Below are 24,752 nucleotides of genomic sequence, written 5' to 3'. Positions count from 1 at the left end.
TGTCGGAGACGTGTCACACAGGGCCAGCTGGATAACAAAAACAAAGTGGCCAATAACACAGGAAAGCTCGTAATTCTTCCCAGGTGAGGGGATGTACATGTCATTCTGTGTAAAAGCATGAATGCACTCCTGAATATGAAACATTAGATAATTATATTCCGTATTTCTGGTGTAGTTTCTACTTCACCAAAATCTATTTGGCACAGAGTAGCTAACAAACAGCCACCTGGCAAATGCTTTTGTTCCAAAGATTAGACGCATTTGAAAGCGTTTATGAAGTGATCTCCGATAGATGTTTACGTGCGTGTGTGTGAATGATAAAAACACAGTGTATTACACCGACGTTATTGTGTTATTATTTTTCATTGGTATAATTGATTCTCACAAGATAAAACACATGTCGGGACTCCGAGGTCTTCCTACTACTCCGTGCGATTTCGGTCCGTCAGTGAAACTGGGATGTAGAAGCTTTGGGAGAGAACGTGAAGGCAGCATGGGACAAGTGAGGGAAAAAGAGGAAGAAATCCACGTAGCCGCCTATCTTGCATCGTAATGGTCCCAGCCGTGTAATGTCCTCAATGTGTAGGTTTATTTAACGACGCGCTGCTTTCAATAAAGCGGATAGCAGTGTTCATAGTGGCGGGGTAACGCGCAATAACCCACACTGGTCCTGTTTACTGAAAGGGAGAGGACTAAAAATGGAGCTGGAAGACGGAGTTGTGTACCAGGACGACCCGGGGACATCAGCGATGATGTCTGAGCGGGTATCGGGCCTGGCCAACTCCATCTACCGCGAGTTCGAGAGGCTCATCGGCAAATATGACGAAGACGTGGTGAAGGAGCTGATGCCGCTTGTCGTGGCCGTGCTGGAGAACCTGGACTCGGTGTTCGCGGAGAACCAGGAGCACGAAGTGGAGCTGGAGCTGCTGAAGGAGGACAACGAGCAGCTCATCACCCAGTACGAGCGGGAGAAAGCGCTGAGGAAACATGCAGAGGAGGTGAGTTGAATTGAGCCGATGGGGGGAAAAACCACGGCACTGGGGTGGTCGCCAGCATCCTTTGGTGGAGGAATGGAGGCTGCCTCAGGTGTTTTGTCCTCCCATCATCCCTGTGCGGTGAATTAACCCGTACACGTGGCCGGGGCAGCATCCCGCCCGTCCTGCCGTGGTGCTCAGTGGAGATGTAAACAAGGCAGTGTCATGGCTAACGTCAGGCTGAAATGGCCCTCTCTGTGTGTGCTCAGTGACATAACACTGTGTCTCTAATCCCAGGCATCTCTCTAAGTGGCAAAGCATAACCACCTCTTTATCAAACAAGCAATCAAAAATCTCGCCTGTCGCATCAGAGAGCGATTCACGTCTGAAAAACCAGCAGGTGACGTGACTCAGCATTTTGGGAGATCACTGTAACACAAGTTAAAAAAGAAACAGGTGGAGAGAGGCCAGCAGGGAGAAGGATAACAGATTCACTTGTCATAGGACATAGAGGAGGCATGCAAAGTAATACATCCAACCACATCCAAGCTATACCTCATCATCATATAACTTCTTATAGGGTCCATCGCTGCTACCATCACCCTGCACGGCCAGCAGGCCATCGTTTCCACCCCTGTGCAAAGTGCTTCAGCCACATTATCACTCACTCAGTCAGATCTGTGGAGTGCGTTCAAGATACCCCAAATACTGTAGTAAACAAAACAGTCACATTTCTATACATGTGAGGCTGCCAGAGACAACTCACCGAAAATCATATTGGTCGCAGAAATATGAGTCATTTTCACCTCCTGTTTCACGTCACGGCGTGTTTGACATCCAGTGACCTCAGACAATGGTTTTTAAGTCAGTAGCGTACTTCCATAAAGTTTGAAAACTTCCAAAAGACAGAAAAAAAGGTCTTAATAGCAGCAGCAGGGGCTGAGATATCTTTACTTTTAGTCCTTCAAGCTTTAAAAACCCTGGATCCTGCATGTCCTCGTCATGCTGCCTGACAGCATTTCACATTAGACCTTCCATGCCCGTTAAATGCATACCTTTTTCAAACACCATACCTTCACACAGTAATGCAGCCAAACTGAGCTAATTGTAGATTCAGACTTCAGAAAGCACCTCCAGAGCCACTGAAGGCATTGCGCAACTGTGCTCCTCGTGACGAGTAAACTTCAAAGGAACAAATATCAAATCAAGTCTGCATCTACTGCAAACAAATGGGTAGAAGAAGCTCTCACTCATTACTTGACTTTGCCAACAAAAGGGAAACCCTGTGTGTGTGTGTGTGTGTGTGTGTGTTTAGAGGTGTGTGTCAGGGATCTTGTGTCTTGGTTGGAGTCGTGGTTTAGATGTGTGAGTCTGCTGCCTCCACGCCTTCAGCTTTTTGTATGAAGGGTAATGTGATGTGACTCAGACCCTCTGCCCCAGCTTGCCTCTTTGACTCAGGACAGCAGGGACACTGGTCCACTGTGCTGTGGACACGGAGACCCCTCCGTACACGCAGTGACACTGAAGCAGTGTGACAGGCAGGCTTCCAAACACTCACACTCAGTGACAATACTCGTGTATCCTTCACATGTAGAGTCAAATATAAACGCACATGTTCACATTAAACCAGTGTTTACGGGGTTGTCCTGGGAAAGACTTTGTCCACACCCCTGCGGTGGAGTGAGCTGGGGTACGCTGAGCCTGTTGGAAAGGCGAGGTTTTACTTCCAGGTCATGTGATCCTTTGTCAGAAAGGGAATATCCCCCAGCCTGATTTGTCCCCTTTCTTTTAGTTTTTACTTAATAATGAAAATAATGAATAGCTTTAACATGTCTTGGCTTTTATTTTAGACCTTGAGACCCTGTGTCTTCCAATCTCTGATGTAATTTGAAGACAGAATTAAACGAGCGATTTACTTCTGCTATTGATTGAGTGAAAATCATTGATTCTGAGGCATCTCACCTGCTGTGCAGATCATTAAAACCTATTCACAGCCCCTCTCCAGTTTCTCAGTGGTTACAAAGATGCATTGTAGTTATCATTATTATTGTCATTATCAATTAATTAGACTTCCAGACTATTTTCTCAAGTGAGTGACTGTTTAGTCCAGGAACTGTCAGAAGTTCAATTATCATCAGTACAGTGCATCAGTACAGTCAGACTCATGTGTCCAGAGGGGGAAAGGCAGCCACATTATGGCCTTGGCTTGCTCAGCTGGACAGGATGTGGCCCTGACACACACACACACACACACACACACACACACACACACACACACACACACACACACACACACACAAACACACACACTCTCCTGCTCAGGGTCTGCCTAGACGGCTGGGAGGAACCAGAATTCCCGGATGAACCAATTAGTCAAGATCCGGTTCCTCTAATCGCAATTCAGATATGTTCTTACATCCGTCGTCGCAGTCTATGTTGTGGAACGCAGCACATGTGGTCTGTCATGATGTAAAATGTGTGTAATAGATTAACATCTTCAAATACCGTGTGTTGTCTGACCAACAGTTCAGCCAACCATTATCATAGGAAATGTGAAAAAAATCCTCTTATTATTACTTTAAACAGTATCAAACTATTATTGACTTGTGTGTGTGTGCTTGCGTGTGTGTATGTGTGTGTGTGTGTGTGTGCGCGCGCTCCTGAGTAGAAGTTCATTGAGTTTGAGGACACTCATGAACAGGATAAGAAGGACCTGCAGAACCACGTGGACAGAATGGAGTCCCACTCCCGACAGCTGGAGCTCAAGATCAAGAACTACGCAGACCAGAGTAAGCACACGCACAAACAAACACACACACACACACACACACACACACACACACACACACACACACACACACACACACACACACACACACACACACACACACACACACACACACACACACACACACACACTCACCGCTTTCATTTACACGCAGACATGATCACAAAATGTGGTTATTTATCACCCCTGTCATTCCTCTCACGGTCACTGTTCTCCGTTGTGTTGTGGAGAAACGTACGCCAATTGAAAATTCAATTACATGCCCGTATGATTATTGATTATTGACGATTAGGATTATTTTATTTGTCAGTCTGTTCCCATGTACAGCACAAGGCTATTCTGTTCTCTCATTTGCTTTCGCCATTTAGTCTCCTCGTATAATCTTCCTCACTTGTTTGATGTCTCTCTCATGGCTTGTAATGCCTACTTTCTCTCTCTGTGTGCACAGATACACACTTACACACACTTACACAGCCATACACACTCACACTCTCTTTCTCCCTCTTTGCGAGGGTAACAGTAATGGGATTATAGGATTTCTTTTATTCCCATCCTCCTAATGCGGCAGTGCATTCCCGCCCTTCTTATTGGTGGATTAAGGAAAGGGAAGTGATTGGCTCTTACACTCCGTCTGCTGGAAATAGTGGATTCACACACTGACTGGTCCAGTGACTGATGTGAATCGTTCATTCACACAAAGCCGTGAGGGGGAAGAAAACAGCCAACGGGGATTTCTTCCACATCTCATATTTAGCAGAAGTGCTAACAAGGCAAACATCAGTATGAGTTTTAAGATCCTTGTTTTCTTCCGTTATCACTCATAATCTCACCTGTTTGGAAAAATGGAGCTCCTTGAGTTTACACGCAGCTAGTGAGTTGGTTCAGCCAACCCTCTGCCTCGCCTCATGAATAGTAAATCATTCATTCATCTCTGCAGAGCCTGAGCTGGTTGTGAGCCATCAAGGACAGAGTCCACAGCTACTGCGGAGTTAAAAAGGTCACAGTACAGGGTTCCCACGTGTCCTGGAAAACAACTGATCAATTTTCCAGTCATGGAAAACACATAAAAACGAGAGTAAAAGTAAAACATCCTTGTGCATCCTTGTCCATAATTTCGCCTATTTTCCTTTATCTGAGAATGAACGGCTTGGCTATCACCATCATTTTGAGATGTGGGACACTCCTGTAAAAGTGTATTCAGCGTCAGTGAGACTCTTTCCTGGTTAAACAGTCTATTCTTGGATAATTTTTGTGTACGACCTCTGCACGTTAGACTTTGCATTGGTCAAGCAAAAGGGACGATATCCAACAATCTGATAATGAAGATGTATACACAGACAGACATCTCACCCCCAAGGCTTCTCAGCAGATTTTAGACATTATATTAAATGGACCTTATTGCGCAGCCCCCACTCAGATCAGGGAAATGACACTGTTTGGTATTTTGTCTTACGTATCCCATTAGAGGGGATGTTACAGTGTTTAACCATCTTCTTAGTTAAATTATTAATTCGATCAATATCATGGTCTTCATATTCAGCTGCACATTCAGCTTGTCTCCCCTCTACTGAGCCTTCTTCACTTCATTACATGTCTCTGTGAATTTGATGACTGACGACAGCAGAATGAAATCCCCCAGTAATGTCAAAACAGGCCAGACATGATCACACAACACGCAGAAGCTGTAGCTGCTGTCGTTGATCGTATCCAGGCTTTATACAGTGTATCTGTTTGTCACAGTAACGCTTAGCTGGCATACTAATAGGGGATGAGGTGAGATTCCTGTAATTATTGTGTGCATCTATAGCTTAGCATTGTTTTATTGGTCAGGATTTTGTGGTCCAGATCTGCTCGCAAGATTTTGAATTTGTCTACCTTAAACTGAGCAGTGCTGTGTTGTGTTTTAGTCAGCAGGTTGGAAGAACGTGAACTGGAGCTCAAGAAGGAATACAACTCCCTCCATCAGCGACACACGGAGGTAAAGTGGAGAGGAAGGATGGGGGAAGAAAGGGAGGAAATGTTTCAGTCATTAACGACATTCGTGACTAGTTTCATCTGGTTCTTTTGTTTGACCTCTGCAGATGATCCATAATTACATGGAGCATGTAGAAAGGATCAAAATGCAGCAGATAAGTGAGACTTCAGAGTCAAGCACAGTCGGCCGAGTCAGGTAAGACCACAACGGATCAGCTCCGACCGAAAAGGTCATTTTATCATGACATTTCTAAAGAACACAAACAGTTTCACACTGCATGTACTTACATTTTTCACTTTCATATTATTTCCAATGCTTATATAAAGTTTATTAATTCACCACTGAAAAAGGTACCTGAAAATCAGAATAGTAGCATATTTAACAGTTAGTGGTTAATATTGGTGAATTGTGCCTTTTTCCTCTTCCTCCAGGAGGGAGCGGCCTCTCTCTTTAGGGATCTTCCCACCATCTGCTGGGGTGTCTATGCTCACACCAGACCCCCAGACCAGGGCAGAGACACTAGGGACAGAGGGGTGGAGGTTCACCGACCCAACGCAACCACGGTCCAACACTAGCCTCAAGGTACGTGTGTTTGCTTTTATCCCTGTTGGTGGAAAATAATGACTTATTCCGGTGGGATTCTTCCTCAGAGAATGAACTCATGTCTGGCTCAGACTGTATGGTATCAGCCTGTTAACTGACGTGCAGTTTGGGAGCACCAAACATGTAGTGCACCATCGTCGAAGACATATAATGCCATGTCTTTGAAGTCCTGACACAAAAAGCGAACAAGGCTTCCTGCTCATTATCTTTTGTCCAGAGTGTCAGATGTGCATCTGGTGACATGTTAAATTCATCCAGTCTGAATCATGATAATCTTAAATGAGTCGAAATGACAACTTATTTGATAAAGCTGAAAACGAATGACTGCCTTCACATTCTCGCAGTATGCCAACACAACAACAGTCTAAAATATGGAGAATGATCTGATCGCTGTCAGCTTATTTCCTGGCTGACTGTTTCCAGCCCTCCTGTCAGTGCTGGAAGAGAGAGCAGTTTTGGCTTCGGATCCAATTAAAAATAGAGATCCTTTGAGGAGGCTCAGGCGTGTCTGCAAATTTTAGTAGGCATCTGACAAGGCCATCTCTGTTTTCAGACATCCTCCTCTTTAGCCATTGATGAATATGCAAACTTGTGTGTTCCCCTGTGCAGCAGTCAGAGGAGATCATTAAGTGTATCACATGAATATTCATAAAAGCGACAATGCTCTGTTTGATGCAGCCACAGATTCAAATATTGAGCTTTATCATATGATGTGCATTTTCGCTTGATTTCAATCCACGTTAAACTGCTTTAAATCCTGCTGGGGAGGCCCACACAGTTCTGACACAGACATTATAATGGTTGTGTTCTCTCAGCTATAATTAATCTTCTCTCTATGCAAAACAGTGACTGGTGCTCCAAAGTGTTTTTGGTGTGTGGGTTATGTTTGTATCTGTGGCAGTTGGGACCTGGAGGGTGACAATGTGAACTCATCCCACTGCTGCGTTTTTGTTAAAACTGGGACATCAGCTCTGGCGCAATGCATGATGGGAGCGATGCCGCTGTATGGCTCGCAGCCAGTCACTGAGGGAGAAGAAGGCTAGCTGGAATGTGATTGGTTCTTATGTAATCAGTGCCACAGGACAGTTATTGTTGCGCCGTGGCCTTTTGAACATGAACGGCTTTGAGATGCAGACAGACTCTGAGAATTCAGCAGAGACGCCATATTTATCTAAGGGAGTGGTGGCGGAACGGCAGGTTAATTAAAGCACGCGCTCGCATGCCAGCCATGTTCTAATCTCCATCCACAGTCTGAGTCATATAAGCAAGATCATCCCATTGCCTTTAAAGCTGGCGTAATTATATTTTTGAAATCATTGCTTTTTGTTTCACTCAAAGTGGCCTTTACAAAGCAATGTCACCTAAAGGGTAAGTTTTCCTCCACTGTGTGTGCTGTGTTGAGTGTAAGCAGTCATACTTGACTCAAAGAGTCGGGTTTGACTGCTCAGTTGCATTGTGGGTAATGTATGCTTGGGATTAAGGTGTGGAATAAAAGACTATCTTTAGATCTTCTGGATCTGTAACAATTTTCAAAATGTTTCAACTGTACAGTCGTTTTTTTATAGGTACATTACATACGTACACACGCACATGTACACACACACATACAATAGTTATCACTTTTCCATTCACTTCACAGACATGCACACTTTGGGGTGTATGCATTTCTGTTGAACTGCTTCTGCACATGTGAGCTTCATTCTTACTCTCCCCCCCCAAGCAGTTGGACTTTGTCGACCCCCCAAAGGAAAGGGAGGGTAAGAGTGCGCAGGACTCTACTTGGGGGAATTCACTGGCAGACGACTGCAAGGTAGTTGGATGAGTGCCAGCAGCAGCAGCAGCAGTAGCAGCAGCAGCACGCCTGCATTGTCTGTGGACAGCCCCGTGTTTGTGTTTGCGTGTGTGTGGGCTTCAGTGCTCTCCTCCACTATGCTGTTTCATCTCTTTCAAAAGCGTCGCCTCTCACTTTGTGCATCCATAGACCCTCGCTTCACCAGACAACCTGTGCTAGATCGTGCCACATGCAACCATGGCCCGCGTTCAGGCTTCATCGGGGTCTTTCAGAATCCAAGTGCACACAGCAGTCAGCTGTGTTTGGAAGGGAACTGGTTAATTATTCATCTTTTAAAATCAATAAGAGCATGGTTGCATCTGGCCTCGCATTTGTTTTTCTTTGGTTTTACATTTCATGTGCTTCGTAGGATTTTTTTTTGCTTCATTCATGCAGATCGTCAACGCAGCAGTAACATCTCTGATCATTGTACAATAACATCCAGTAGATTTAAACAGTATTCTGTCTTCTGACGCTGCAGGTGTGTCGCATCAGATGTGATGTCCAGTAGATTTGCACTTTCAGTTTGTTCTAAACTGTTGAGTCGTGTGTGGGTTTGTGTTGTGTTGTGCACTAGAGGTACAATGGCAGCTCCCATTGTGGCCATGTTTAATTTCATATCTGATGTTGTGTGAAGCCCCCCCCCCCCCCCTAAAATCTGTGTAGCTGTGTGTGGACTTCCTCGTCTGTGTTTGTGTGCTAGCTCTGTGTGGCTCATGTTATTTGTTTTTGGTGTTAATTCATAGGACTTGCTTTTAGTTTCCCTGATGTTATCACAAGTTACGATTTCACAACAAACGTTAGCGTAGTATTTTAGTATTTCAAACTGTTGTGTTTAAGCCATTCAGAGGTAGATTTTCACTTTGAGGTGATTATGATGCTCGTGTCCTGCACAGTGTAAGAGCTGAGAGAAATTGGACCCCTGTGTCTTCTGTTACACTGCATGTGTAGTTTATATAGTGAACTCTCTTTGAGCCTGTCCACCCATGTTAACCTGTCAGATCGTAACCTGTGCTGTCATGCTGTTGTTTTCTTTGTAGTCCCAGTGTGTTCTACATGTTTTCCTGTTTTGACATTGGTTCATTTCAGTCCTACGTGTCATTTTGACTTTGAATGGCCATCTGTAAATATTGCTGTAAATAATCCACTCTTCATTACAGGATGAGCTGTCGGACTTCACCGGCTCCAAGTCGGCCACACCAATGTCCATCACGGCCTCGGACATGGAGAGGGAAGATGGGAACAGTAAGAGCACGGAGGTGCAGGCTGCACCGGGGACTAGATCCATATCAGTGGGTAGGGTCATGCATCGACACTGGCACTAGTCACAGGATCACATTTGTCATCCATTAGTTCATACGTTTGGTATTCATGTGCTGTGTCTTACGCAGGTTTGCCTGACAATGAGGACAGCTCTGATGTGCAGGACATCATTGAGTCCACCCCTGAGCTGGACATGGATCTCATTGGGTACAAGCCCTGCAGGTAGTACAAAGAACATGCTGTCAGGCCTATTTTAAACAAGGCATCACCAGGTGGCATTGCATCACTTCCTGTTTTTATTGCTCTTCTAGTACCCCTACTAAAGGCATTGAGAACATGGCATTTGACCGGAATACAGACTCTCTGTTTGAAGAGCTGTCGTCTGCAGGCACTGGCCTCATAGGGGATGTGGATGAAGGGGCCGACCTGCTGGGTGAGTAACAATACCGTCACGTCCTCTGAATATATTTCATCTGTATTGTGTTTGAATAGTCTGTATGAAATGCCTCGACTCAGCTGTGAAGTGACTCAATGCTTGTTTAAGTGAAAAAAAGTGCTTTTTCCTGGTGCTTGAGTATTTAAAATACATAACGAGTTCCAAAGTTTTGCATATTATGCTTGTTTGTAACTGGCTGGTAGGAGTCTATCAACATCATACAGGTCTTTTGAGGCATCTTAATTGTGATGCTGATCAAATGTGTCATTACTGATTAATTGAAAAAGTAGATAAAAGTCAGAGCTGAACCATGATCAATGGATTCAGGTCATCTGACAAGCAAAAAATCTAAAGGTAGAAAGCAACTTATGGCCACCAACAACACCCACTTTCTTCAGTTGTCAAAGGCTCTGATATTTTCTGGTAAATAAATATAAAGAAGTAAGAAGAAGTAATAGGTGCACCGATTTTTCTTGTTTCCAGTTTTCTTGGCCAACTCTGATTTTCTTTCTTTCCAAGAACAACAATTGGCCGCATACACAAACATAAGTAGCTCAAATGGAAAATTCAGTTGTAAAACACTGACTCTTGAGTAACTTTTACATTTCCAATTCCAGTCATCGGCCAGTTGGCCGGTGCATCTCTACGAGTAATACTCGTTGCAGCTTGATTTAGTCCTTGTGGCTCTTTGCTGACCACCGCAGGTAACTGTAGCGGTGGTCATTAAAACATTTAGAAAGATTTAGAAACAGACTACAGTTCAACACAGCCTATCTTTTTCTTATTTTTTAAGTGGCCATGGTATAATAATACACTTACTTAGTCACTTGTCAAATAGAAAATAACGATTAAGATTATGTCAATTGCATACAAATGAACTCTGTACTAATGCTGAATATTTCCTGTATCTGTAATCGCTGCTTGTCTGGGTTTTTCTGAAAGCCCGTGAAGCCGTTTCACTGAAGCTCCACTCCTCTGTTCGGCTGATAGCACTAGTTTAAATCCATTGTAACTCCCAGCCCCTGCTGTTCGCTGCAGTGCTTCACCACTTGCTTTGGTCCACCTGTTATATGCAGTGTTAGCCATTTACCCATGTTAACATCACCTCTCTCTCTCCCGTGTCCCATCCTCTGCCTTTTGTCCATAATCCCAGTGGAGTACTCTGGTGTGTATGACCTCAAACCTTTGCTTAGTTAAACCTTCTTCTGTAATGTCCCTTTGGCCTCCACTCATTAGTCACTTTCTGCCATGTCTGCCATCGTCGCAGCTCACAGCTTCTTCTTCATTATGTTTGATAACTGTGGACAGAGTTTGGTGCATGAATGATGGAGTTGAATGCTTCCTTTGTTGGCCTAACTTTTCTTTTTACAGCTTAAATTATGATTTTTTTTCGTCCTTGTATTTCCCTGTGTTCCTTCTCTGTACTGCTGCGATTGTCGTATCTAACTAGCCTTAGAGACCCAGCAACATCTTTTGCTTGTGGAGTCAACAGCTACAAGTTTAGCTCTGGCTCCAACATCATTTTTGGTCATTTCACGGTCTCAAACTATATCCGCATCTCTCTCTCTCTCTCTCTCTCTCTCTTCCTTGCTCTTTCCGCCTGACTTGGATTGCATGGTTTTCTCAGACCTTAGTTTGATTGGTAAGACCCCACCCACTCTATCCATCCTTCTCCTGTCAGTCATGTGACATGTGCTGTGTGTGGTTTGTGTGTTGTGGTAGTTTCTCATGCTTTGAAAGCTGCAGTAACAAATATCTCACTAGGAGATATTTCACTTTCTACATAGTCGTTCCTTGTTGGATTTGACTTTAGTAACAATCTACAGTGATGCATTTTAATTTGTAGTTGTTTAGAGTAGTGGTTCCCAACCTTTTTTTCCTTGAAGCCCCCCTTGCCTGTGTCCAAGACAAGCCAGGCCCCCCAACCCCAACTCCTACCCGCATACATGCACTAAAAGAATTAAGTCAGGGGTAATAAATAGCTTATATGAATATAAATGTGGATCAAAAATATATTTTAATTTGGATTATACAGAGTTATGATTATCCATTTGGGTGTGTTATTGGGATTTTATAAATTTAATGTGCACAAATAGAATTCTGGTAACCTCACAACCTCAGCGCAGACAAGATTGTGCCCACCCCCTGTGATCTCTGGCGCTCCCCAGTGGGGGGCCTGGACCCCAGGTTGGGAACCATTGCTTTAGAATATGTAGTTCCTACTGCAGCTTGTTGTCAAATCCTTTTTATGGGATAAACTTCTAATCTCAGTCGTCAATTCTGTTCAGGTATGGGCCGGGAAGTTGAAAATCTCATTCAGGAGAATTCACAACTGCTTGAGACAAAGTAAGTCCATGACTTCATTGCGTTGGCGCCCCATCTTAATCCTTTGTCCCAGTTGAAATGCGAATACAGGCTTTTTATACGAAAACGTCCTTCTTCCCGTGCTTGCAGAAATGCTCTGAACGTCGTGAATAAAGACCTGATACTGAAGGTGGACGAGCTGACGTGTGAGAAGGAGATGGTGCACGGAGAGCTGGAGGCTGTGCTGCAAGCCAAGACCAAGCTGGAGGACAAGAACAGAGAGCTGGAGGAGGAACTCAAAAAGTAAGTCGACAGGCAACAGGTAGCACACACCAGTTTAATAAGAACAGAACACGGCAGCGTGATGGTGAATGGTCTTTTGCAGGGTGCGGCTTGAGGTGGAGGAAATGAAGCAGAAAAATAAAGATGAAGAAGACGTGAGTCGTTACATATATACCTAAATACATGCACAGTATATAACATGATCATCGCGTTTCCCTCAACATGTAGCTCATTCCCATAATAATCAATGTATGGCCGTATGTGGGTTTGATTGCCACAGAGTGATGTACCGACAGCCCAGAGGAAGCGCTTCACCAGAGTGGAAATGGCCAGAGTGCTGATGGAAAGGAACCAGTACAAAGAGAGACTGATGGAGCTACAGGAAGCCGTGCGGTGGACAGAGATGATCAGGTACAGATTTGCTCATGATGATTTGATCATGTATGATTTACGTTAAGGTCTCAAACTGACAGCAGGTAACACGATGTCACCTTGTCCTCTTCTTCAGGGCATCGAGGGAAAATCCAGCACTCACAGAAAAAAAGAAATCCAGCATCTGGCAGTTGTAAGTCCTCCCAGATTTACTGTTTTCTTCTTGTAAGTTTTGACAGCCTGTTGAGGTCAATGCTCATATTCAGAGTTTACTCCTCTCGCAAATATTCAAAAACATTTTTATTTCCTCATCTTTTCCGGGATGTGCTATTGAATTGGCAGCATTAGGTAAAGATGGTTTGATGAACCTTCTCCCAGCCAAACCTCTCTCTTTCCCTCCATTGACACAGAACTGCTCCTCCATTACAAATGAATCCAACTTTGATGTGTCTTTATCCACGATATCTTCTCTCCTTGCAGTCCATCAGTTGTTGTTATCACAAACTGCTCAGACATGGCTCTCCTTGTGCCCCTGGGTTGTCCTGTCTCCTGCCTGCTGTGTGCCTTTTTGATGTTTTCCTGCTCTGTCTGCTCATAGGGAGCTTAACAGGGACGGAGATCCCCCAGCAGCCTAAATACATGTACATGTCTGCTTTTATTATACAGAGTTTTTAAGAGCTGGAGCAGATGCTATCTTTGGTTTATCAGGCCTGTTTGAGTAGATGTCAAGAAGATATTGAACAAAGTAAATAAGCTGATTCCGTCTTATGTTATTTGATTTAATTTTTAGTACAAATAGTTAATGATGGGAAATGACAACGCATAAATCACTGGAGACACATCAGTGTTCACTCCAGAATGATTTGAGTAAATGTGTTAAAATAACAATGTTTTTCCCGTCTTTTCTGCAGCAAAGACGTGTAGATTGTAAAGTCTTTGCTTTTCAAGAGCTGCGATGTTTTGTGTGTTTATTCAAACTTTTTTGGGGTTTAATTATGCGTAACTTACACAGGGATATACACTGCTTTTCAGATAGACTTTGCCTGGGTGTTGTTATGGGTTTCTTTACACTACAATGATGCCTTTGTCTCAGTACCCATGTGCAAGACTGCATGCTAATAGTGCAAAGCTAACTTGACACTGAAGATACTGTTGACACTTGGTGCTAAAGACACAATTTGGTTAGAACTAAAAAATAATTAAGTTCCTTTTAAATGTGATAGGAAGTGCTCAGCTACTCCCAGCATGCTTTACGTCACTGTACGGTAAATGTTGGTGGTGGTTCCTCGGTTGTCCGGTTGGTTGGTGACCCCATTCCTTGCTTTTCCCCTGCACTCCCGTCTGCTCTGTTTCCCTCTTGGCTCTCTGTAACTTGGCCACCTGCAGCTTCAGCAGACTGTTTAGCTCCTCCTCCAGTGCCCCTGCCATAAAGAAGGTGGAGTCCCAGTCCAACGTGAAGTACAACACCACGGGCAGCTTGATGAAGAGGAGCAGCACCTTCTCCCAGTTCCCCACAGAGAAGTCCAAGACGTTTGACTTCCTCAATGAAGAGTGAGTAATGGAGTCAAGGGGCTATACGTTTGCAGTGAACATTGCAGTTAAAGCCATTTGGGTGTGACGTCCATTGTTCCTCATATTTGTAGGAATGCAATAATGCACATGTGTATAATGTATCTGTAAGCTGATCACATTTCTCTCTCTTTGCTCTCCTCGCAGGAAGGACCAGTGCAGTTCACCATCGCGTAAAGAGCAAAAGAGAGCCCAGTACAGGCAGGTCAAGGCCCACATGCAGAAGGAGGATGGACGAGTCACTGCACACGGCTGGAGCCTGCCCAGCAAATACAAGGTAGGAAAAGAAGGTTTGAGGAAGAATCAAGCTGCAGGAAACATGGCTGCTTTTTTACATTAGATCAGGGATAATGGTTCATAACTGCTCCTTGGGTGCAAATGTATTTTAAAAGCCTGTGTTGTTTGCATGTGCTGGTTATACCCCAACAGGTGGCAAACGGTGGACAGGTAGAGAACAAAATGAACTTACCTGTACCAGTATACTTGAGACCTCTGGATCAGAAAGATGCTTCTATGAAGGTACATAAGTCAACACTTAGTTAACACAAGATAACACTTCGAAACAAGCAGCATTTTTGCCTTTATTTCCTTAAATTTGAAAGAAAATTAGAACATGTTGCGTCTCTGTTCCCCAGCTGTGGTGTGCTGCAGGGGTCAATTTGTCTGGGGGAAGGACAGGGCCCACATCAGAGCTCACTGGGCAGACGAAGGGTTCCCAGAGTAGCCTTGACCAGTTAGAGCAAGACAGTAAGGTAAGAGTAAGTCATTTAAGGTAGGCGCTGTGCTTAGTCTGTCATGTTTTGTGTTTTATCATCGTGTTAAAACAAGTCCAGTGAGTTCAGAAAGTTCTTCAAACTTGTCTGTAAGGATCAGGAGAAACGGCAGCAGGAGAAGGAGCTGGTCGTTCAGGATGAGATGTCCAGTACGGTGTGGGTGTGCACCAGCACCAACTCCTCCACCAAGGTCATGGTGCTGGATGCCAGTCAGCCCTCTGACCTGCTTGACAGCTTCTACGCCTGCAACACCCACGTGGTCTGCATTGCTAGTGTGCCAGGTAGCCTGAGTGCTCACATGGTTTGTTTGTGTGGGTTGGGGTTCCTTGTCTTCAGCCCTGAGTTTTGACTGTAAGGTCTGCGACGTGTCGTTAGGTGTGTTGGAGACTGATTATCCGGCAGGTGAAGAGGTGCCCCAAGACCTGGAGGCTAGCCAAGGTGACAGGGTGTCACTGGCTGGCAGCGTGGCCAGTGTTGGCTCCACGGGCAGTGATGGTGCTCTGGCAGCAGAGGGGACCACCGCCATCCCCCAGACGGCCAGCTCAAGTTTCTCCGACCAGCCGGCTGAGCATAGCGGCGTCCCTGGCTCAGGTAGCTCTCTGCTGAGAAAATGCTTTGAGAGTATGTCCTTATTTGTTCTTGTTAAGTGATATTCTGTCAGTAGAATTATGTTGATTCCCATGATAAATAGATTTCTTTTTTTTTCTTTTTTTTTTTAGAGTTATGTGTCAACTGGCACCACAGTTTACCACGCTAACAGTCTAAATGTTGGGCAGTATCGCTGCATTTTAACTGTAAACTTGCAAATCTAATGAGCTCATTAATCTATTGATGAACATTCCCGTCAGATCAACCTTCAGGCATTCATTTCTTATCCTCAGGCCTTTGCTGAACTATTTATATTTAGAGTTGTCCTTTGTGCTTTGGCAGCAGAAGCATCCTTTCATTACTCACAATTATTTTTATTCCCAGTTTGTCTATCATGTGGCAAAAGAGCACCAAAATGTCATTCTGCGAAGTAAATAAATAATAAACTTGTTCCAAACTTAGTGAAAGAAAATGCCAGCTGTGTTTGAAAAGGCCTTTGTAATAAATCCCACTTATTTATATCCCAAGCCTTACTTTAGATATTTGACTATTATTCATTCTAATTCTAATTTAGCTGCGTAAACACAGCACATCATGTGTTGTATCTGGCTGTAACTCACTTTTGCAGCTGCAGTAATCTAATTTCCCTGCAGTTTCATTTCATATCATATTCATAGCTCTACTCATAGTTCTAAAGCTGTTGAATGTGATTTGCCGTAAATTAGGAACTGCATCTTATTCATGTGAACACGCTTATAGCTTACGGTAGTTGATAACCGGCTTGGTGCCACCATTTATCGAGGGCTGTCAGTGTTATAATCAGTGATGTCTGGAAGGTTCGTTCACCCTCTGCTCATCCCTTTGATCCACCATGCCTACAGTTGAGCTTTCCAGAGAGAGCAGTCCAGCAGAAGACGGAGTTCCCACGGCGGAAGAAGCAACAGAAGCGACGGAGGCTAACACCGGTGTGGGCGAAGAAGGAGAGGAAGACCAGGGAGTGGATCAGAACCAGCCAGGAATCTACACGGAGCACGTGTTCACCGACCCGCTGGGCGTGGGACCCACTGACTCCCCTCCCGCTGACACACAGAGGTGAGCAAAAATGTTCTGAATTATCACGTCGAGGATTGTTGGGTGTTTCAGTGAACACTAAGGTAGCAGAGGTAAGGTTTCTTTGTTTTTCTGAGAGGGTTTTCAAGGTGCAATTGAGCAATGAGTAATTTCAGGATGTTTAGCTTTCAAAGGAAATGTTAATTAGAACAACCCTGGCAACACTGATATGTAAATAAATGCTAATTACACACGTCTAAAATTGTCATAATTGTCATACGTCTTCCTCCTTTGATCCAGGGGCTCCGGGCAGGATGGCGTGGCTTCATTGCCAGAGGAGTCGGACCAGTCAGAGGGGGACGTCCTGAGGATGAGCAGTGCCCTCCCCACCATGTGGCTTGGGGCTCAGAATGGATGGTGAGCAACACAACAACCACCAGAGGGCGCTGTTAGTGCAAATATCACTGGCGACATCCATTTAAGAAAAGAATGCTAAAAAGAGAGATGATGAAAGTGTGACCTGTCGTATTTGATCAACGTATTTCCCGTTCTCTGCTCGTGTGATAACTTACTGCACTTTTTACACACCTTTCATATCCATTCAGTTTTATTTATCATTGGTTTGAAGTGCATTCTTGATAATGTTGCACTCTTATCTTTCTTCATCTCCCCGTCTGTCCTTCTCAAGTCTGTATGTCCATTCGTCCGTGGCGCGATGGAGGAAGTGTCTCCATGCCATCAAGCTCAAAGACTCCATCCTCAGCATAGTGTGAGTACTATGAACCATAATCAGAATCAGGTTTGGTTTCAAGAAAGGTTTTACATTTTTGTGGACAATATGTCTTTTTTTTAAAGTGAAAGAGCTGTACAGTTGTGTAGTAAGTATAAAGAATAACACACATGCACGCACCAAACATACGTTTATACAGGAAAATGTGTAAACACGTCTCATCTCTTGTTCCAGGCATGTTAAAGGGAGAGTCCTTGTAGCTCTGGCTGATGGGACGTTAGCCATATTCCATAGAGGCATTGGTAAGTCTGTGAGGAAGCTAAGTCGTATTTACACTGTTGGATGTATTTGTGTCAAAACCACAGAGATCATGAATTCTGAAGTCTTTGTTTCTCCCAAGCAGACGGTCAGTGGGATTTAACCAACTACCACCTGCTGGATCTGGGCCGCCCGCACCACTCTATTCGCTGTATGACAGTAGTCCACGACAAGGCGTGGTGCGGCTACAGGAACAAGATCTACGTCATCCAGCCCAAGGCCATGAGGATAGAGGTACAGCTGTCACTACATGCCCTGTCTAAAACATTTGCAAATCCTACATTTAACATTTCCACCATATTCTAACATCGCATCATCTCAATCTTTAATGTCTGAGCAGAAGTCATTTGACGCTCATCCTCGCAAGGAGAGTCAGGTACGGCAGCTAGCCTGGGTTGGAGACGGTATCTGGGTGTCTATCCGACTGGATTCCACTCTGCGCTTGTTTCACGCCCACACCTACCAGCACCTCCAGGACGTGGACATTGAGCCATATGTCAGCAAGATGTTGGGTATGCATGTTTTCCCTCAGTCACTCCTCCTTCTATGACTTTCATGTGGCGTTACTTACTGTATGAAAGCAGATTGATACCTATCTGAGGTGACATACAGTATTTAGAGTGTGTAAAAGTTTGAGAGCGGCAACCTTATGTTTTATGTAGATACTGAACCCCTTTGTCCAGTGCTGTTTCCCATGGATTGAAACGGTGCGTGTGTGTGTGTGTTGCAGGTACAGGTAAACTGGGCTTCTCGTTTGTGAGAATCACAGCTCTGGTGGTGTCCTGCAGCCGACTGTGGGTAGGGACAGGAAATGGCGTCATCATCTCCATCCCACTGTCTGAAGGTATCCCACGCCCGAAACGTGTCACTTTCTGATGATCTCAACTGCATTTTGCTTCTCTCTGTATGTGCGACCTAGATTTCTCTCCAGACAATGCACCTATTGTTACCACCCAGGCGCTGCTTGTTGAATAAAAGACAAGCAGGCTGCTTTGGATACAGGTCTCACAGTCACACAGAGTGTATTCAAACTTTTGTGAGCATGTAATCTGTTTTTCTCATCTGGAGCTGCTCTTGTCATTGAGTGTGAATATCTGAGGAAGTCCTCTTTCTGTGTAACCTTTAGCTGCACTCGGTGGTCAGAGGCATTGAGCTCTCCTTTGGAATGAGTGCTTATGGTTTCTAAACAATGAGAGCAAACAGACTCCTCTGTGGTCAGACTGACATGAAGCCACAGACCGCTCTGCTGTCTGTGTGACACAGTCTTAACCCTGCTTTGTCCGGTTTTCTGGACGGGAAATCAGTTTCACACTCTATTGTACAGTTCCTGCTCTCACCGTCTCAGATTTGATCGTCTCACCCATGACCTCACCTTTTGTGCTGTACACAGTCCCCTGCCCACACAGACTGTCCTTTCTGCTGGAGGATATCGAGACTTAAATAGCTTTTACTAATTTATTTCTCTTATCCTGCAGCCAACAAGACAATGGGAATAGTGCCAAATCGGCCCGGCGGTGCCGTCCGGGTTTACGGTGATGACAGTTCAGACTGTGCCGTGTCAGGCAGCTTCGTGCCGTACTGCTCCATGGCCCACGCCCAGCTGTGTTTCCATGGACATCGAGATGCTGTCAAGTTCTTTGTCACTGTGCCAGGTAAGCGACAGGCGCAGACAAGCTGTGGGTCCAGTGGCAGAAATGGTGACGGGTGTTGCAAAATGAATAACAATCAGTAAATGAAATATCCAGTCACAAGTATGAATTACATGCACGTTTGTAATTAACGTTATTTCGTATCTGATGATCACCACGGTTTATATTTGTGACATTCATCTAGAGCGGCAACAATTACGGAACTATTTTGAGAATCGATTCATTGTTTCCGTCATTTTTCAAGCAAAAATGACAAACACACAGTCTGCTGCAGCCTCTCAAAAATGATGCCGTTTAAATCAGTTAAAGTGGCAGCTGCTGGTTTTCCCTCTCTGATTCTCCTTCCTGTAAACATGAAGGCTTTTTTCATTCTTGGTCATTTGACTGTTTGTCACAGGTCAGGCGATGCCCCCTCCAGGAACTGCAGATTCAGGCTCTGATGACCCTGCATCTGAATCCTCTGACACAGCGACCTCTGAGCCCAAAACCTACCTGGTCATGAGTGGAGGCGAAGGCTACATTGACTTCAGAATGGGTGAGTAGCACAGGAGTAGAGCATGTCGTGTTTCCCCTCAGTGAAAAGCAGAATTACAGCTTTACTACACTGTCTCACCATTTAAACATCTGTTTGTTTGACTCATCGTCTTCCTCTTTAGGTGATGAAGGCGGTGAGTTGGACGGTTTATCAGAGCCAACGGCCGGCCGGCAGTCGGCGCCTACCAGAGCCGAACAGAGCCACCTCATCGTCTGGCAGGTCACAGCCTCTCATGATTGAAAATAAATAAAAATAACAGACTGATGCGTCGACGCCAGGGCCGCCCACCAACCCCCGCATGCCCTTCTGGAAGTTTTTCATTTGATATTACTGTTTGTTCTTAATGCCTGAGTAGTTGACTACTTTGTAAAAGAAAACAATTATTTTTAGTCCATGTTTTGTACAGTTTATTCTTTATGAATTTGAAATAGGTAAGGTGACGTTTGTGTTAACTTAAAGAATACGTCCATGTGTTCCCTTCAGCTGGGTTGCATGTTGGGAAAGCAGGTGCACACAGGAAAAAGGCGATGAAGGTGTTATTTTGATAGGGTAATGAGCGGACGTCGCTCGCCTCCCAGAAGTTCTTAAAGAAAGGGATCCGACGCCATTGACAAAAGGGAAAAAGTGCTTGTAGCATTACAAAAGGAGCAGGAGGTTTTGAGTTGAGCTGAAGTACATTTTATATTCTCCACATAAGACTTTTACATTTGTAAACCACATGTCTGTGCGTGTGTGTAGGCATTCACTCAAGTCTTTCTTGTGTTGAGCATTTTTATTATTTTTACTGTTTGGGCCAGGTGTCAACATATGACAGCTCCAGTTCAAAATGTATCCAAAATGTCAACAGGTTCAGTCCCGTCGGTGTGTTTTTCTGAGGCTGATTTCTCCACTCTGTTGTCTGATTATTAGAAAAGCAGCTTGCGCGTACGTGGAAATTAGATGTGCTTAGAAGCTGCAGGATGAAACTTTGCTTGAGAAGGCTGTATTAAATGAAACGACACCGAGCCCTGTTTGCCACAGGTTTATGTTTTGCGATATGAATAATCTCTACGCAGTCTGGGTACTTAAAGGTTTCCTGTGACTAGAAGAACCAGCTTACTGTACTGTAGGTTAGCGTTAGCCTGCATGGGGAAATCCCGTATCCACGTCTGAGTGTGTGTGTGTGTGTGTCTGCTCGGACGTTTTAAAGCTAAACCGTCATCTGTCGTGTGAGGGAAAGCGCTTCCTGTTGGCTTCAGCTCATTGGCACTTTAAAAATGTTACATGTTAGTCGCTTGAAGTTTTGAAGAACACCCATGGTAATGTACTCTTACACTACCGTGTGCTAACCGCATGAATGGAACAAAATGTACAAATCTTGCTAGTGAGGTGTCACCCCGATAACCAAAGGACGAAAGAAGACGCACCGTGAAACTATTCCATGATTTTCCAACTTCAAACGTCCTGTGAGTCTAATAACTTGATGTGTATTTTCAGGGTGTCACCTTACTGGGTAATAAGCTTGAATAAGGGAATCTGACTAAAAATAACACGTTTGTGCGACACCTTCTCATGGACATGCACGCAGCACTAAAGAGAGTCTGTCCTGATTGCCTCACCATTCCTTGTTTTGTTGTTACAAATACATGTGGAAGGCAAATATTGTCATTTTATGTTGTTATTTTAGGCTTCGTGTGTTTTATATTCAAGTGTGAGACACTTATGAAGTAATGAGTGTTCTGATGATAACACAATAGCAGGATACCAATATTAAGCAGGTGTTTTAATTTGTTTTTGTATCAGAAAAGTCAGGCCAAGATCGGTCTTCAGTCCATTTCAAAATAGTAATTTTACTGTATATTGTGTTTTTGCCATTCCAGTATTTATTTCCTTCGTTATCGAGCCTCTTGGTTCAGAATGTAACTTTCTACATGAACAAAATGTAACGGGAGGCTGTTCTAGTCCGATGAGTTTACGTGATTGTTAATAATGGTTAAATAAAAGAAATTAATGTAATCATGGTGGAAATTTTTGATAAACCATGACATCAAAGTGTGCAAACAATAACATTTTCGAACAACAAATTCATGTACTAAGCTATGCATGTTTTTTTTTTTGTTTTTTTTCAAGAGAACACTGCTATGTTTTCAGCTAAATCTGTTTATTGCCACCGTTTTGGGTGGGGTGGATGTCTGTGTGTTTGTGTGTACAGTGTAGGAGTTTGAGCGCAAGACATGTCAGTGTGTGTTTGATTGTGCATATGTGCGGTGTATGTGTGCTCACTGTGCGTCCATCTGTAAAACCCCAGAGATTGGCCGCGTTTACCCAGTTGTACTGGGTGTATCTGGACTCCAGAGCGGTGGTTCCTCCTGGTCAATGTTTGCTAAAACAGCATCATAGCCTTATTTTTAACAATCTATTAAACTCAGTTTCATGGAGAAGATTCTTCCATCATGTGTCTCATTTTTTTCTTTTTTACATTTATGCAACTTTGTTTCCCCACTTCAACGTGTAAATAATATTTAAACATATTTTTTGTAACTAATTGTTGCTTATTACATCTGAATATTAAATATTAAGAAATAATATTTTAATTTTAATATTAAGAAAAAAAACAACAATCCTGCAGTACACTGATGACAATTGAAATTTACAAAGTTAAATATTAACATACAAACCACAGACGTGTGTAGAAGAAGCAACCTAACGTCTGCAGAAATGCTTCATTTATTCACTAACTTAAAGTCCAAGCCAGTACTTGCTGCATGCATTCAAAATATAAAGTGGCAAATACTTTAGACTAGAATTGAAGATATACTTGTTTATTAAGCTATTAGTGACATTTAATACCTAAAAGACATGAAACAACTGACTGGTTCAAAGTTATTGACCCTGAGCTACACTGGATGGCGCTCTAAGTTTATTTTTCAAAACAGGCTGAAGCGTCCTCTCATCTCCACAGCGGTCATATTCAAATGATTTTCATCTCTGGCAACAAAAGACAGGACGCCCTTAGTGGCTTCACTGGAAACCACTGGAAGACCAAGCTTTTAATCTTTATTCCATCATCCTGCTTGCAGCTCATCTAAACTCATGTGGATTTATAGGTTGTGGAACAAACACAGAATTAGTATTTGACACACACTGTTAATCCACTCCATATATTCAAATTATATTGCCAGGCTCCAGTATGGCATAATCAGTGTGGATGTATGTATTTGCACAGAGAACACAGGCTTGTTGAGGCTCAACATGAGGAAACACTGCTGCTAAATGTTAAGTGGTAGTATATTTTCCCAGTTTGATACACTCATCTGCGCTGTGTCCATGTGGTCTTTTCCTCTGCCAGTAGGAGGCTGTGCTGTTCAATGCTTCTGGAGGATGCAGCATCACCACACATAACAACTTCCATGAAATTACATCACAACGTAAAGCCCACCTCCCACCTCTGTCTGTCTCTTTGTCCCTCCGTCCCACCTCATCCTCCTCCTCTTAAGCCATGCGGGGGCGAACAGCGAGGCCTGCACACACATACAAAGAGCCTTCTGATGTCACAGAGAGTGTTGTAGTGCAGACAGGGGATTCTTAAGATGGTACCATGCCAAGCCTGGGCTGCTTTACAGCCGAGGGCTGCGGGAGAAGAACTCGTCGCAACTTCCTGCGTCAGAGCCGCATACAGAGGATGGGCATGGGGGATAAAAGTACTGTCAACATCGGTTGCAGATTATGAATAAACAAGTGTTTAGTCATGCTGATGATGGCGATGTGTCTGTGAAACTGCTATGCACCTGCAATACAAGGCATGCTTGAATTTGGCTCTTTTTATGGTGACGGAAAAAAGCTAAATGCTGCTCAAAGCACTTTACAAACGAAAAAAATGTAATTCACAGTTCAAACAACAGCATTTTTGCATCATTTATCAGCCTCTCAATGTCTCTCATTAGATTTGAATATGGATGTATTGCACCTTTTCTTTCTCAGGGTAACAAGAAATGAACAGTTGCATCCAAGATTTATGATGGCATACATGCAGATTTTACGTTCGCCTCCATTTTTTTTCTGAATCCTGACAATGACTCATTACAGAACAGTAGCACAGCCAGTCAGTGTAATCTGTGAGGTTTGTGAGGGAGGAACTAAAGGTCTTACAGCAGCATCATAACAGCAAATAAACAGGATGGGGTAAAACAACATAGATTTACTCAAAGTCGGTTTTACTCTTCTGCAAATCAAACCATGTCACAAACCTTCACAGGAGTCAAGGGTCAACCACAAGGATGGAAATTATTCATAAAAGCATCAGCAGGATTAGGATTTAGGTTGCAGCTCAGTAACATGTTGCATCCTAAGCTTTCACTGGGTGCAGTTCATAGATGTGATAGTTGCATTGCTGTTAAGGATGCCTGTGGTATGCCAACATAGCACAGTGTGTGTTGATTTATTTGGGAGACATTTCAGAATTAGAGGCATTCTTGGCTCGTGGTCAGGGGGCTGGACGAAAGCAAAGTGAGGAAGGTGAGAAATACAAGAAGCCTCAAAAAACAGGAGAGTGGGGGGATAGAGAGAGAGAGAGGAAGGAGGGAGGAAAGAGGAGAGGCTCACCAGATGACACTGAAGTGAAAAATATGGCAAGAGGGGAAGAGATGCATCTGTTACCTACTATCAGGACTCCCCCCTGCAAGTAGTGCAGCTGAAGAGCTTGGTAAACATGACGTATGTGTGTGTGTGAGTGG

General features: G+C 43.9%; 1 protein-coding gene across 8 annotated transcripts; it reads left to right on the top strand.

The window, feature by feature from the left end:
• Positions 1-484: 484 nt before the first annotated feature.
• On the top strand, positions 485-22,462 carry spag9a (sperm associated antigen 9a). Of its 8 annotated transcripts, none has more exons than XM_070980250.1 (31): positions 492-998; positions 3,643-3,763; positions 5,670-5,740; positions 5,844-5,932; positions 6,169-6,319; positions 8,064-8,150; positions 9,332-9,467; positions 9,563-9,656; positions 9,746-9,867; positions 11,498-11,512; positions 12,159-12,216; positions 12,325-12,477; positions 12,560-12,611; positions 12,737-12,867; positions 12,965-13,021; positions 14,215-14,379; positions 14,545-14,674; positions 14,827-14,916; positions 15,033-15,149; positions 15,265-15,451; positions 15,546-15,761; positions 16,640-16,850; positions 17,109-17,225; positions 17,497-17,577; positions 17,773-17,840; positions 17,939-18,090; positions 18,197-18,368; positions 18,587-18,700; positions 19,332-19,508; positions 19,903-20,040; positions 20,162-22,462. In XM_070980250.1, the coding sequence occupies exons 1-31, from the start codon at positions 699-701 to the stop codon at positions 20,278-20,280; spliced, it is 3,891 nt and encodes a 1,296-aa protein (XP_070836351.1). In that variant the 5' UTR covers positions 492-698; the 3' UTR covers positions 20,281-22,462. The 8 variants fall into 8 exon arrangements, with proteins under 8 accessions (XP_070836353.1, XP_070836351.1, XP_070836352.1 ...); XM_070980249.1 differs by having other exon boundaries at positions 501-998; positions 8,061-8,150; positions 17,942-18,090; XM_070980248.1 differs by having other exon boundaries at positions 501-998; positions 8,061-8,150.
• Positions 22,463-24,752: the final 2,290 nt, after the last annotated feature.

The sequence above is a fragment of the Chaetodon trifascialis genome, chromosome 15 (genome assembly GCF_039877785.1).
Source record: "Chaetodon trifascialis isolate fChaTrf1 chromosome 15, fChaTrf1.hap1, whole genome shotgun sequence".
In the NCBI taxonomy this organism is placed as follows: Eukaryota; Metazoa; Chordata; class Actinopteri; order Chaetodontiformes; family Chaetodontidae; genus Chaetodon; species Chaetodon trifascialis.
The sequence above is the reverse complement of the archived record's forward strand: the minus strand, read 5'-3'. Positions and strand labels throughout refer to the sequence as shown.